Source organism: Denticeps clupeoides, chromosome 14 (genome assembly GCF_900700375.1).
Source record: "Denticeps clupeoides chromosome 14, fDenClu1.1, whole genome shotgun sequence".
Taxonomy (NCBI): Eukaryota; Metazoa; Chordata; class Actinopteri; order Clupeiformes; family Denticipitidae; genus Denticeps; species Denticeps clupeoides.
In genome coordinates this window covers 4,315,635-4,331,560 of record NC_041720.1, presented here as the reverse complement: position 1 = coordinate 4,331,560, position 15,926 = coordinate 4,315,635, and the positions used below count along the sequence as shown (strand labels likewise).

Genomic DNA, 15,926 nt, shown 5'->3' with positions numbered 1-15,926 from the left:
TGAAATCATTGATGAGACGTCGTTGTACTGTGCATCGTCTTGTGAAACGGGATCCGAAGTGGCGCACAGCTCCGGGATGAGGACGGTGGGACTGGGGAGGGATGTCTGCACTCACTCACTTCACACGTCTGAAATGAAAAAGGAAAAGAGTGCAGACTGGCAGCAGACTCAGCGGTTCTGCGCCAGGCGGAGCCCTGGCCATTTTAATCCAGACGAACACAAATAAAACCTGAACGCTACGCATGCACGCACACACACACATAAAATGTGACGTTATCGAACTTCATATTGGTATTCGTCCAACTAAACTACAGGGTGGGCCCTTAATATGGATACACCTTGATAAGATGGGAATGGTTGGTGACAATGAACACATTTAATAAGTGGTCAGTAACTTGTAAATAAGAATAAAGTTACGTTAAAACCATTGTTTTTCTTGTGAAATTACCAATAAATTTGATGTGTCACATGACCCTCTTCCTATTGAAAAAAACAAAAGATGACCGACTTCAAAATGGCCAGTATGGTCACCACCCATCTTGAAAAGTTTGCCCCCTCACAAATACTAATGTGCCACAAACAGGACGTTAATATCACCAACCATTCCCATTTTATTAAGGTGTGTCCATATAAATGGCCACCCTGTACGGGTAAATATGCAAACCCGGAATCATCAGTTCTCTGGCTAAGAAACCCAGATACTCCTGCACAAAGAGTTTCGACACGGCCCAAACTGGGCTAGATGCTCTACGCACGATCTGCAAATCCAGGAACAACAAGGTGACTGTGGAATGTCACAGATCAGAGGAGAAGCTTGGAGACTGGGATCGGTGCATGGCCTAGTGAAGCAGTTACCAACGCTGGGCTAAACTCTGCATGGATACATACTGGCTGTGATTGTCCCAGCGGCCCCCAGATGAGGACCGGGTTTTCCAGGACCGTGGTGAACTGGGCAGAACTAAATGGTTTCAGGATAAATCAAGTTCTTAGGTCAGAAATGTGAACTGTGATGTGATTGTCATTGTGATACACAGCAGCACAGCACACGGTGACACAACGAAATGTGTCCTCTCTGCATTTAATCATCACCCTTGGATTAATCATCCGCCTTGGATTCAAACCGGCAACCTTCTGATTACGGGGCCAGGTCACGCTGAGGGGATGCGCTGACGTGGGACCTGTTCGGTAGAACAGCTGCCTGTGGTGGTAGTAGCCTAGTGGGTGACACACTCGCCTATGAACCAGAAGACCCAGGTTCGAACCCCACTTACTACCGTAGAGTCCCTGAACACGACAAGGACCTGTGATCGGAATTATGGGTTCAAATCCAGAACCGAGGTACCACTTGATCAAGGTTCCGTCCACACACGCTGCTCCCCGAGCGCCTGTCATGGCTGCCCACTGCTCACTAAGGGTGATGGGTTTAAATGACAATCACTTCACTTCCATTTAACCCTGAGTGACCCTGAGTAACCCGGACTGTCCCTGTCACTACTGGTTCTGGATAAGGGCGTCTGATAAATGCTGTAGATGTAAATGCCGACTGCCAATTAAAACCCAGGACCCAGCGCCTTAATCCTGCCGTGAAACATTAATGAGGTCCCCGGGTGCCACATCTGTTCGATACATGAAGTTCCATTCCAGAATCCTCCAAATGATGGGACGTCATCACCCCACCGGAGGCCACGCCCCAGTCGGCTGAAACGCGAGCAGGCCTCAGTCACCACTTCTCCCGTTTCTGAGGAAATAGCGGCGGACGCGAGCGCCTCTCCGGTTTCTAATGACGCCGCTGCATTATGGATGATGTTCTCCTGGGGCGAGCGGCCCGGGGTCAGCGGCACAAAGCGGCGGCACGGTGGCAACGCAACACCGATAAGAGCCTGTTTAATTCATAACAGCCGCGATTCACACCAGGCCCCACCCACCGCCATCACAGGCTGGATGGGCATCTCCTGAGCCGACATCGGTGGGACGTCACCAACGTCAGCATGCCACCACATCGTCATCAGAACCACCGACGCCCCGCACGCTGGCGTGAATGTCTGTAAATAAACAAACGCTGGCTCACCGACCAATTCAGACCAAATCTCGGCAGGAGCCCCCGAGCGCAGAGAAGATCTGGACTCGGAGCCGAACACAACTTTGATCCTGCAGAGATTCATATCTAAAGGGGACAACCTGCTGTTCCCCAGGAGATGCCGATAATCTGAGTGTGCGTGTCCAGCAGGGAGACAGCGGGACAGGCAGTGAGGAAGAGGAGACCAAACAAACTGATCACCGATGAAGATAAGAGACGGGGGGACATTATTTTTATTTCTTGATTTATTTATGAAATGTTTTAATGCAATAACAAAATGAGTGAAGACTGAAACGATGAATAACATCATTTGGGCTAAACGCGTACAATATATATCGACTAACTGGTGACAATTACCATCAAACGCAGGAGTGGGTGACAGTAATAAATACTGTATTGGCAGGAATATTAAAAATATTTTTTTTACGTAAAATAAGCTATGAAACCCACATGGAGTAAAATGTATTTTATACCAACAGATTCAATAAATCACTCCTTTATCAAAGTATTTCGCCCAACCCTGTGGGCCTCAACTTGTGATAAATGAAATTGAGCGCTCTGCTGCCCCCTGCTGTCCACACACAAGTAAAACATGGCACGGTCCGGTCAGTTGAGTGTCGTCCCTCTAGGTGATTCTGTAGCTTCACTTCTGATGCTTTCCTCGTAATTGCAGCCTGCCGATGAACCATGAACCAATACTAAAATTACGCAGACATAGAAATCGCTAAATGTAAAAGGGAAAAAAAGCCCCAGGGCCACATTGTTATACAACCGCTGATGTGGCCACACCATTCGGCCACATGTTTATTAAACCAGTATTACAGAGAGGGGAGGGTTACACATGAGGTCTGTTCCCGAACTCATAACTAGTGGTTAAAGAGGCTGAAAGCACTGATCCTGAAATCACACAAATCCATGTGAATCATACTGGCCGTCGCATTTACGGACCAATAACAAAAAACACATTCATAATCATCACTATCATCGTCGTGGTGAGGTTGAAAAAGAAAAAAAAGTCACTTCACATTTCCGTCCCATACTGACCAGTCGAACTCTAAAGCTAATTTTTGTGCGGTGGCAGCGCCCCCTAGTGGCACCGCATCACAATAATAACTTCACAGCACCATGAGTAGAAAGCGGAGTAGTGAATAGGTAACAATAAATAAAAAGGTGGCGACATCGTAAAACAAACCGTTTACAGAATTAAATATAAACAGGAAGTGCTGTAAAAAAAAAAAAAAAAAAAACCTTTTTAACAAGCTGATTATAAACATGTTTCTGTCGTAAGGAGCATTTCCAAATCTGGGAAATAAGGTCACGTAGTCCAAAAAAGATTAACAATTAACATAAAAGAAAAAATAATATACATATATATAAGATCTATAATATTTACAGAGGTCAGCCTCACCCAGGAATGGGAGTTAAGCTGTAGCTATGGCAACAGAGGGTAAAGTGCTTGATCTGGATGTGTGTACAGAGCAGTGGCTGAGCGTTCGTATTGTTTTGGACCGTTACACAGGATAACTCCGCCCACTCCACGTCCCAATGCGCCCCGTGACAAAAGCACTTCCACCAATCAGAAAGCACAGCACTCACCCACACAATTACATTTATTGAACCTGTGAAAGCCTTTACTAAGCAAGTACAGAAGCGGGGAAATAAAATAAAACATGTTAGTATTAGCAACATGGCGACGTCCCAAAAAGCCCCCCCCCCCGTCTGATATGTGCGAACGAGAACATGGGCTGCGGGGAGCAGTTGGGGACGGCGCCGGTGAACAGCGGTGGCGTGGCGTTTACAGGACGGCGCGAGTCCTGGCTCGCTGTCTCCGAGCGCGGCCTCTCCTGGTCAGGGCTTCGGGCGCGCTCTTCATTCGAGCTCAAATAAAACGCCACGCCACCGCCGGAACACCGCAGAGACAGAACAGAAGAGAAGAGAACGAAGAGAGAACAAAAATCGGCGTGACACCACCACCACCACCAACGCTCAAGGACATTCCAAGAGGGGGGGAAAAAAAATTAGAGAAAAAATAAAAGAAAAAGAGGACTGTGATTTCAGGGACTGGCCCAGCATCTGGCCTCTGATTGGTTGGTATCATTAAAGTTATTAAAACGAAAGTCTTAAGAGAACCAAATGAAGAGTACAAATTTCCTTGTTATATAAATAAACGTCAGATGTCCCTCCACTGCTCCCTCAGGCTTCCTGCTGCAGAGTGTGACAGAACCAGAACCCGCTGGCCACGCGACTGATGGAGCGGCCGAGTGCTGCCGTCAGTCTGGACGAGGCCACCGGAGGCAGCAGAGCACCAGTCGCCAAGGCAACAATGTTCTGTACATTCAAGTTGTGTGTATGTGTGTTTTGGGGATTTACACAGCAGCAGCAGCACATTTCCTTAGGAAACAGGCACACCTCATCGACTTAGCTGACATCAGAGCCTCGGAACCAGAGAATGTTGAAGCGGAGTTCTGAGGTGGAGCTCCGGTAGGACGAGGCCTTCATCTTTGCCCTGAAAGACCATATGGGCCTGGTGGTGGAACTCCAGCAGAGGGCCCATGGGCCGCGTGGCGCAGCTGCGGGTCTGGCCTGTGGTGTATTTAGTTCAGCTGGAACGACGGGCTCTGGGGAGGGGAGGGGGGGGTGGGCGCACATGTGTCCGTGGTGATGGCTGCAGTGTCAGTCGACCGCAGAGGACGCTGTGAGCGCTTAGACCTCTGCAGCAGTCAGGCCGATTTTCTCCTCCTCCTGTCAGTCGGAGCTGGGCTTCTTCAGGGAGAACGCAAAGATGTTGAAGTGACTACTGAGCTGATGGACCTGGGGACAGACAGACAGACAGGAAGTTAAATCTTCTCTAAACTGGACTACTGCAATAACCTACACCATACAGTGGCAGCCTAGCAGTTAAGGAAGCGCCCCCCGTAATCAGAAGGTTGCCGGTTCGATCCACCAAGGTGCCAGTGAGCAAAGCACCGTCCCCACAAACTGCTCCCCGGGCGCCCGTCATGGCTGCCCACTGCTCACCAAGGGTGATGGTTAAAAGCAGAAGACACATTTCACTGTGTGCACCGTGTGCTGTGCTGTAGTGCATCACAATGACAAATCACTTCACAATTAAGTTTAAAAAAACCATACGACCTCATCAGATAATCCAGAACGCTGCTGCAGGACTGTGGCGGCTAGTGTTAAATGCGCAAAAAACCACACACACACACACACACACACAAACTCTTGCTTCCAAGGCGACGGATGGACCTGCTCCTTCTTATATCATAACACAGCATCATTAAAAGAGGAAGACATGCGCGAAGACTGTTTAGCAGAGGAAACAACTTCCTGTTACCATTAGAACGGCCAAGTCCCTTCCCATTTTCAAGCAAAAAGTCGCACGTATCTACTGGACTAAATATCACCCTCACTGGTCTCTCAATTCAATTCCGATTATCATTTCCACACGGACACCTGAACCGGTGTTTTTCTGGCATTCGTGCAGTCAGGTGATCACGTACTGAGCATTTTTTCCGCTCATTGGAGCAAATCAAAGAGTCCACCAGGGCGTTCAGTACCAGCGTTCACGCAGCGTCGGATACACGCCGCACGCAACGTTTTCTTGGCATCAGTTTCTTCTGAAATCCAGACAAGCGTTAAACAGCGACGATCAAACCGCAGTGAAACACCAATCGAACGCTGTATACGTAGTTCAGAGGGCGTTCGTTCCGCACTCCTGCCCGAAGCGAGGCTGTACTCAGATCAGGCCGCCAGTCACGACCGCTACTACTTCTTAGCCATAAAATCGCCACGCAACATCATTACGATAACAGATTATGTTCTGCACTGCATCGATTCAGAAATGTCCACGTCTGACGTTTCAATTATGAGATTAAGTTCAACATCCCTACTAAATATTATTAGTTATAATCATATTTAGCAGGGATCACAGGAGGATCACAGGCACACCACTCCCAGCAATAACGGACATTTACACCACGCGCCGTCTCAGGAAAACCAAGAGCATCCTGAAGGACCCCAGCCACCCTGCACTGTCACTTTTTACTTTCCTGCCATCAGGCAAGAGACTCAGGACAATTCACACATGCACATCACGATTCAGGAACAGTTTCTACCCCAGTGCCATCAGGCTATACAACACATAGTATGCACTGCACTGTCACTTAAATTATGCACAATCACGTTCTTATGCAACTTAGATATATTCACCCTTCTGTGACTTATTATTTATTGCTGCTGCACTTCGCCTTCTATGTATCATGTTCTATGTTCTGTCTACGTGGGAGAGGTTTTCAAGTAAGAATTTCATTGTGCTCTGTACGCTGTACTTCAACCTCAACCTTACTAAACATTACCATTACTTTTGGTTATTAAATATAAGGTTCTTTGCATGGTGATGGTATGTAAATTAGCCGTTGAAGTCCAGGTGTGTGTGTATATATACATATGGTACGAAGGTCTGACTACAAAACGCTGACGTGTGAACATCATCTCTTGCATGTCATTCGTGGTGAAAACGCGCCGGTCTCACCACAGACACGCCGTAGTGAACGTGCGCCAGCAGCACCACGCCGGTCCACAGGTAGAGGACGCCGGTCTCACTCTGGTTCAGCAGGCCCGTGAGGATCAGCAGCACCAGGGCCGCCATCGGCAACAGGAGCCAGTTGAGCGGCTGGCAGCGGGTGTTACTCATCTGACAGACGATCAGCTTACACTGCACACAGACGGACGGATGGACAGGGAGGTCACGGTCCCGCCCATGGCAGGATACTAGGACTGCTTATTGGCAAGAACCTGACAATACGACGCACTTCACGTCACTCACCGTAACGTTGGCGAAGGCGGTGCCCACCATCAGGTAAAAGGCTCTGGGCTGCTGCTGCAGGATGTCGGTGGGGGACAGCGCCACCCAGAGGGAGGAGAGGATGAAGAGCAGGAGAGGAGAGAGGAAGGGCAGGAAGGCCTCGTACACAGAGCTGTGCTTCAGGGTTTTACTGCGGTACGCCCTGAACACAAGCACGCAATTTACTATGGAACCGAAATCTAAAAGTTCCCCAGTAGAAGTTTACAAAGTAAAATACATAGTTTGCAGCAGCAGTATGAATTATCTATAAATATTTTAGTCAATTAAAACCTTTGAGTAATGCAATTATATTTAACCCAGTCAATATACTACAAGTACTTAGCAGAGCAAAAAAAAAAAAAACAACAAAAAGTCTGTCAAACCCATGTCATAATTAAAACCAGATATATATGATTATATTAGTATTCCCTTACAGACGCAAGAATACGCTGCATCCTATTCCAGACACGGAAGACGCTCTGCTTTATTCCATGTTTTTCGACCACATATTCTGTTTTGTTTTCCACTTCATTGTAAAGAAAGTGCGTTCAAACATCGCTTCGTCGTTTTCTGCCAGACATCTGCTCAACCATCAGAAGCATCCTGAAATCTCATTAATTCTGTGGTTGCATATTGCAGAAGTGACGTAATTTGTGCAACCAGATAAGAGATAACGGAACCAGAAACCACAATATAATAACGGAATTCAACAAAACAGAAATAACAACTAGTTCGTCTGCAAAAATTATATTTTTGTATATTTAGTATTTTTATCTTGTAAACCATATTTAATCTCGTTTTTATTAGCCAACAACATTATCCATTAAATATAACGGAATATTTCATGTAGTCACGACAAAGGTTAGACGACAAAGATATTTTGTTGACGAAAACACTTATCCTGACACACACTGCTGTTCTACTCCCCTCGTATGACTGCGGACGTATCACACTGGACGTCGCATAAGTCACCTTAGCCTACCTATTGCACCTTGTGGTTTCTGCATATCCGCTACCCAGGTGTCAAACATTCAATTATAAGTGCACTTTACTTAATTTCACATGATTTAAGCTAATCTGTCTAAAAGCTGCACATTTCAGGATACATTTCACTGCGCGTTGTACCCTGTATAACTACGAATGTGATAAATAAACTGAGGGAGATGCTTACTTCAGCACGTTGTAGAGACTCATGGGCAGGGTGACTGTGAACAAGCAACCTGTACAACAAAAAAGCAGCAGCAGGAGGAGACTATTAACTTTACTTTAGATGATTTGGTGTAACAAGCAAACCAACTCTCCACAGAAAACCAGCCCGCACAGAGCTAAAGACCAAGAAGAAGCAGGCTGATCGAGGACCGGCGCTTTACTTCCAGCATTCAGATGGATAATGTAGACATTCTCACCAAGGATCATTACTATGAAAACATCTCTGTAGTAGATGTTCCAGAAGAAGGGCAGGTACCACGTCTCAACGCCAACCCAGGCTGTGACGATGTAAACTACAGAGATGGTCTAAGAGACAAACAGTCATGTGACACCTGATGATGAAAAAAATCTAAAGAACCAGAGCATTTGACTAAGCTCGGCTCTGATTGGACACTCACCACCTGCGACAGGTCGTAGCCCCAGGGCAGGAACAGCACGCCGGTGTTGTATTTCTCCCAGTGGGACAGGATGAAGGAGAAGAGCACCACCCACAGCAGGAAGTAGAGCGTGACCACGCCCACGCCGCTCTCGCCACGGCCGAACACGGAGTACACCGAGCAAACGAAGAACACGCACGCCCAGCTGTCGAGGCCGTGATCAAACAGCTCGCCCAGTGGAGTGGAGGAGTTGGTGCGTCGCGCCTGTTTACCGTCCACACCGTCTACGCACACACAGAGATGCACCATGAAATCCACGATAAACATGGAAAAAAACTCCTCGTAACGTGTGAGCAGAATGTAGTCTACATTCATAACACGTTACTTTATCCCCATACTAGTTGTCAGAACTATGAACAAGTGTGACATATGTAGTACTAACTGTGCTTTACTACTGGGTAGTTCAACATAAAACCATACAAACTAGTCTCACTTGTTAAAAACAAATTTCTATATATAAAATTGTGTAAACAATACAAGCATTCAGACAAAACTATTCCACCAAATATTTCAATGTATAATGGGTGCCAAAACTGTGCAACACTTCAGTAAAATAATGTTTATACAATACAAACATATGCACCTAAAATGGTGGTGTGAAGCACGGGACGACAATGTCACTGTTCTAAAAGTAAACTGAACTTGGAATGTCTAGGCTATGATAAAAAAAAAAAAAAAAGCTTTCAATTATATTGAAATTAATACAAATTAGAGGTAGCAGTGTTTGAAATTTACAGTCAGTTTTATTTATTTTTAAAAATACATCGAAATTAAATGTTCCACATTATCCATAAATATTACGACAATATTTTTCAGCATTTTGATTTCACTTTCCAGAGAATCAGCCATTTTTATAATCAGTGTACACACACACACACACACACACACTCAACATGCAAATTTCATGATACTCACCCAGTGTATATGCTAAGAAGTTAAAAAGGCCGGCTGCCACCCAAACCCAGCTAGGTACGTGCGAGTAACCCTGAGCTGGACACAAAAAGAAAAGAGAGTCACACATTCAGTCCTACAAACATGTGTTTCACACACCCTTTATGGTGCGGGTGTGTGAGAGTCTCATTAGCTGGAAAAACTTTGACCCTGTCGACCGCCAAGATGGAGGTGCTGGAGGCGGGACCTGACAGTCATGCTGTTCACTCACCTGAGGCATAGAAGTCAAAATCATAAAAAGACAGGATGAGGAAATTCAGGACGAGGAACATGAAGCCCGTGAAGGTGATGAGATTTGGGGCCAACCAGGTAGGCAAGACCTGCAGACACACCGCATGGTCAGTGTTAAAAATCTCCCTGCCGACCAGACATGAAAAAACGGCACGAAGCGTTCAGTAAAACACAGTGGAGGGTCGCGATCAAAGACGTAACCAGATCCGGAAGGAAAACTCATTAATGTTGCATTTATGCAATGCAATTAGAGCAAAACGCAGCAGCGGCCATGACCCAGAGCAGGCCATCAATAATGGGAGGAGCATGTCTGCTACACACAAGGGGGGGAAAAAAAAAATATGAAGAAATGTGGATGGGAGTGGCCTAGTGGGTAAGACACTCGTCTATGACCACAAAGCCCCAGGTTCGAACCCCACTAACTACCATTGTGTCCCTGAGCAGGATACTTAACCCGGAGTGTCTCCCGGGGGACTGTCCCTGTCACTACTGATTGTAAGGCGCTCTGTAAGGGCGCAAATGTAAATGATGACATCTTACCTTGACGACAGAGTTCCAGAAGGGGTGCATGACGTAAATCGAGAGGGGGTTCGTGTCCACAGCGCTGTACTATAGAGAGAAATGAGACTTGGTTACAGATGCAGGTGCCAATACCATCTGACTTAAATGAATTCATTTATTTAAAAAAAATATAAAGGGGTCAAAGAGAATCAAAGTGCCTCGTAGTATTGACATTGTCGCCGAAAAGTCTCAACTATAGAAAAGCTTCCAGAGCAAAATGTGGTTTTTATGATTGATTTGTGTTCACATTACACAGTGTGTGTGTGTGTGTGTCAGACACTCAGCGATCTCTTTGTCCAGGTCAGGTTGAAACTCATACCATTACACCATCTCAGGTGAGTCTCTATGTAACACACACACACACAACCTGGACACACCCTGTTTCTCATACACAGACACTTGTGCAAACACAACTCCAAATATGCAGCACTTTTCTATGACGTGTAACAAGGGGTCATAGATCACTGTTAAATAGCTACGTCACACACAACGTTGCTCCATCCAGTGGGTCATGTGATCTGTAGTTAAACATTCATATCAGCATCATAACATTCCCATTCGGACCGAAACAGTGCGGTAGAGTAGAGCGCAGAACCTTCCAGCACAGCGGGACATGCGGTTTCATATCACATACAGCAGACAAAACCGGTACTACACAGCCAGTCACATGACGAGTAAAACAAACTCCGAAATGTGTAACTTAACAGTCACCAGCTGCGCTGATTGGTCAACGTCTCCGGCACCCAGCATGCACCAGGTAAAATATTACAAGAATGACAACGGAGGTCAGAGGTCATGAACCGCCACTCACTGAACACAATCTGGACAGCCAGTGCCCAACCAAGAATGCACAAGGTAAAATTATTACAAGAACGGGACACTTCTGTAATGTGTAAATGAAATCACGTAACATAGGGAATCATAAATAACAACTGAGGTCATGAACCGCCACTCGCTGAACGCAATCTGGACGGCCAGTGCCCAACGCAGCATGCACCAGGTAAAACTAATTACAAGAATGGGATTCTTCTGTGAAGTGCAAATTGTGTCACGTAATATAGTAGTAATAAATGACAACGGAGGTCAGAGGTCATGAACCGCCACTCACTGAACCCAATCTGGACAGTCAGTGCCCAACCCAAGACCAAACCAGTGTGTGTATCATAATAATAATAGATCATAACGGTATCTTTATTATAACTCAAAAGCATGGAATTAAAGCAATTTCCGCCAAAAGACAACACACACTAACGCAGTTAGTTACAAAGGGGGGGAAATGCGTAAATACGTGTAGCGCGTAACAGAAAGCCGGAGTAATATCTGATCGGGCAGATTTGTCCCGTCTTATTTGAGGGATGCGGCGTGTTTAAGTCCTTCGCTGCTGACCACTGGCTCTTCCTCTCACGCCCTTACGGAGCTCCGCTTAGCGGCTAGCAAAGGCAACTACTCGGCTCCAGGGACAAGGACCGTTACCAAAAAAAATCTAATATAAAAAAAAAAAAAAAAAAAAAAGAAGAAGAAAGAGAAGAGCGCGCCGGGCTTTGACTGGGGCGGGCGGCAAGAGGAACGCTGTGTACCCACAACACCGAAACCGGGCAGCGACGAGAGAGAGCCGACTAGCCGCCCCAGGCTAGCACATGTGCGGCGTGCGGAGGATGCGAGAGGCCGTACCTTGTACTTGTCGAAGCCGGACAGCTGCTCCGGAGTGACGTATTCGTACAGGGCCATGGCCGCGGCTACGAGGACGGGTCCGCCTTGGCGCACCAGCTACTTGCGGGGAGAGACGGTGAGGCGAAGCCGCGCAGCGCTCTCCATTGAGCCGACGCTCCCAAACGGGGAACACGCCGTGCGCTCCTATTGGCCCGGCGCTATGACGTCACAGTCAGCAAGGACGTCTCCTTTCGGGTGCCACCTAGCATACTGCTGTACATGTTTCTTTTGTTCTTGTTGTCAGCTGGTTTTGTAAAAGCTTGGTTTTAAATGAAGATTGCTTTAAACAGCACAAAGTCTCCGTTCGGGTTTTCCTCCGGCTTAACGGACGCGTGTCGCTGCGTGTTCTGTTCTTCGACACGTGACTTCGAACGGCCCGCGCTGAACGCGTGACGAGCGCCGGACCAATCAGAGCGGGGCTCGTCATTACGTCACTCCGCTGGTTGACGATGGAGGACCAGGTGCGGGATGGGACGAGGAGCAGGGATTCCCAAGTGCGCGAAATACGTTCTGTGTATTTCATCCAGGCTATTTCATTATATAACCACCACATCAACTTCATCATCAAGTTTGTGCCTCAAATTTAAATAATCATCTATTCAAGATTCAAGATTGGTTTATTGTCAGTACAACAGTATTCACAGTATACCGTGTATTGAAATAATGTTTCACACAGACCATCCCATAGTGCAATCATAAAAGAAAAAAAAATATATGCACACTAAACTAAACTATACGAACTACTGTACAGGTTATGTCTATAGGAGAAAAGTAAAACTTTTCTGTATAATGAACAGATCGAACAGGACATAACTGGACAACATCATGTAGGATATGTTGGATATTTCAAACAGAACACAAAAGACAAACGTGCAAAAATAGCAGAGATTTGCAAAATGAGTTGAGATGTGCAAAAATCAGGTGCATAAGGCTGGAAGTGTGTTGTTGTTGAGTTTAAGAGTGTTCCAGTGATGGCAGTGCATTGAGAGCTCTGACTGCTTGGGGGAAGAAGCTCTTGCAGTGTCTGGCAGTTACAGTTCTGATGCTGCGGAACCGTCTGCCAGACGGTAGGAGGGAGAGCAGGGCATGTGAGCTGTGAGTCCATCATTATGTTCCGAGCTCGACAGACGAGGTGTTTCTCGTAGAGCTGGGAGATGGCTGGAATTGGAACCCCAATGATGCGCTCTGCTGTCTTCAGTATCCAGGGCCTCCTGCCCATCCAGGGCCTCCTGCCCATCGACAGTACTGTTGTGTCATCTGCGAACTTGATGATGTGGTTCAAACTGAACTGTGCAGCACATTCGTGTGTCAGCAGAGTGAACAGCAGTGGGCTGAGCACGCATACCTGTGGGGAATCTGTGCTCAGGCTGAAGACCTTGGAGGTGTTATTTCCTATAGACACAGACTGAGGCCGGTCTGTTAGGAAGTCCAAGATCCAGCTGCAGAGTGGAGAGCTTCATTACCAGCTTCTGAGGGATGACTGTATTGAATGCTGAAATCAATAAAAAGCATTCTGGCAAGTTTCTTTTTTGTCGAGGTGGGAGAGGGTTGTGTGAAGAGCAGATCGTCTGTGGAGCGGTATGACGGGTTGGCAAACTGAACCGGGTCCGGATTCTGTGGAAGCTGGTCTTCATGTGCCTCAGAACCAGCCTCTCAAAGCACTTCATAATGATGGGTGTGAGTGCTATGGGCCGGTAGTCATTGAGGCAGGACACACTGGGAGAATCTTGGTGGTTTTGAGACAGGTGGGTACCACGGCTGAACTGTGAAGATGTCTGCAAGCTGGTCAGCTTACTCCCGTAGCACCCGACCAGGAATGTTGTCTGGTCCTGCTGCTTTCCGCGGGTTGACTCTGCGGAGGGTCATCCTGACGTCACCCGTGGAAAGAAAGACGACCTGGTCATTGGGAGAGGGAGTCGTTTTCCTCTGTGGCTCCCTGATCTCTGCCTTAAACCGTGCAAAGAATTCATTCAGCTCATCTGGCAGGGAGAGGTCACTGCTGAAGGCCTGGTGTGTTGGCTTGTAGCTCGTAATGGTCTGGATCCCCTTCCACATGCTCCGTGTGTCCTTTGAAGACATGAAGTGGCTGTTGTTTTTCTCTGCATAAGCTCGCTTTGCCCCCTTAATGGCCCGCGACAGGTTGGATATGGCTGTAGAATAAACCTCTTGGACTGGAAGGCAGAGTCCCTGATTTTCACCAGGTTGTGCAGCTTAGCAGAGATGATGGACTTGGAGACGGTGACATCTTCAACACTCTTGCCGATGTAGCTAGTGACTGAGGTTGTGTTCACTGGGGTCAGAAGTATGGAGATGTGGTCTGAATGTCCGAGGTGGGGGAGGGGTGTAGCCTAGGTCTAACATGCTGTCCCCTCATTCACAACATTTACAACATTTACAGCATTTGTCAGACGCCCTTATCCAGAGCGACTTACAATCTGTAGTTACAGGGACAGTCACCCTGGAGCAACTTAGAGTTAAGTGTCTTGCTCAGGGACACAATGGTAGTAAGTGGGGTTTGAACCTGGGTCTTCTGGTTCATAGGCGAGTGTGTTACCCACTAGGCTACTACCACCCATGTTGCAAAGTTAATGTTCTGATGGAATTGTGGCAGTACTGATTTGAGGTTTGCATTGTTGAGGTATCATGCTCTTCACTGACAAGTTTGAGCCTTATCAGTGCTCTTAGTTTGTAAACTCAATATTCTATAGAAATCGAACGAGAATTGCTGGTGTCTTCCTCTTGTAAGTCGCTTTGGACAAAATTGTCTGCTAAATAAAGTAAAGTAAAGTAAAGGTATCCCACGACGGGAAGAAGCCGTCCGGGTAGACTGTCTGCAGGTTGCTGATGTAGAGTTCACCGAGTGCACCACTAGCTTTAACATTATTGCTAGCGCTGGGTGGGATGTTTACAGCGATGACTGTCTAGGGGTGTAGAACGGTCCACATCTGACTGCTAAAATCTCTACGAGCTCCGAACAGTGACCAGAGACGACCACAGCATTACTGCACCGGCTGATGTTGATGTAGACACACATCAGAGAGGTGAGAACGTGGCCCCATAATTTTCTAGTCCACAAAACCACTTTATACTGGTGACAAAATGCAAAATGATTTCTTTGTAGAACAAAAACAAAACATTTCATTCGCAAAATGACTTTCCGTGAACAGAATTACTTTGTAATTGACCAAATGCTTATTGTAGACTAAATTACTTTTTTTTTGTTGTAGACAGAATGCATTTAGTGGACAAAATTACTCTTTTTCATAAAACTGTAATTTTTCTAGTTTTCCTACATCACAATAAATGATTTTCTGTGCTAATGTCAATCTTGTTCATTAATAATAATAATAATAATAATACCTGTGAATAGGTGTTCACCAAGGGTGATGGTTAAACACAGAGGACACATTTTGTGGTGTCACGTACATGCTGTGCTGTGTTTCACAATGACAATAACTTCACTTTAATTTCTGTGAACAAAATAAGGTGACAACATCTTGCTTTTGAGGGGTTTATCTTTCTGTGGACAAAAATGCAAGAAGGTGTAAGCTCATTTAGCCATAAAATTAGTTTTGTGGCACAGACTATTTTTGTGCCACACAGGTTTACCTACACCTGAGTAAAACTATAATGCAATTATATTTATCTAGTCAAACACTGAATAATGGTACAGAGTGGTATTCAAAGAATGGCACCATGTAAAGAGGAGTTATTGTAGCTGCTTCACTAGGGCTCTTTATTGCAGTGGATCAGTTCAAACTAGCCCCCCACATAGAGCCACAAGAAACATGACATATGAATTGTGTATTCTTTGCACATGCAAATCAAATGCCATTTGTTGTACATACACAACAATATACAATAGTATGTATAAAATGCCTTGAATAGCTCTTCTACTCTAGTG

General features: G+C 46.2%; 1 protein-coding gene across 1 annotated transcript; it reads right to left on the bottom strand.

Moving 5' to 3' along the window:
• Nucleotides 1-2,837: 2,837 nt before the first annotated feature.
• Nucleotides 2,838-12,164, bottom strand: selenoi (selenoprotein I). The gene is made up of 10 exons (XM_029002741.1): nucleotides 11,984-12,164; nucleotides 10,292-10,360; nucleotides 9,732-9,840; nucleotides 9,485-9,559; nucleotides 8,531-8,793; nucleotides 8,330-8,438; nucleotides 8,095-8,143; nucleotides 6,906-7,086; nucleotides 6,612-6,794; nucleotides 2,838-4,888 (listed from the first exon to the last, which is right to left on the bottom strand). The coding sequence occupies exons 1-10, from the start codon at nucleotides 12,038-12,040 to the stop codon at nucleotides 4,781-4,783; spliced, it is 1,203 nt and encodes a 400-aa protein (XP_028858574.1). The 5' UTR covers nucleotides 12,041-12,164; the 3' UTR covers nucleotides 2,838-4,780.
• Between the last annotated feature and the right edge of the window lie 3,762 nt (nucleotides 12,165-15,926).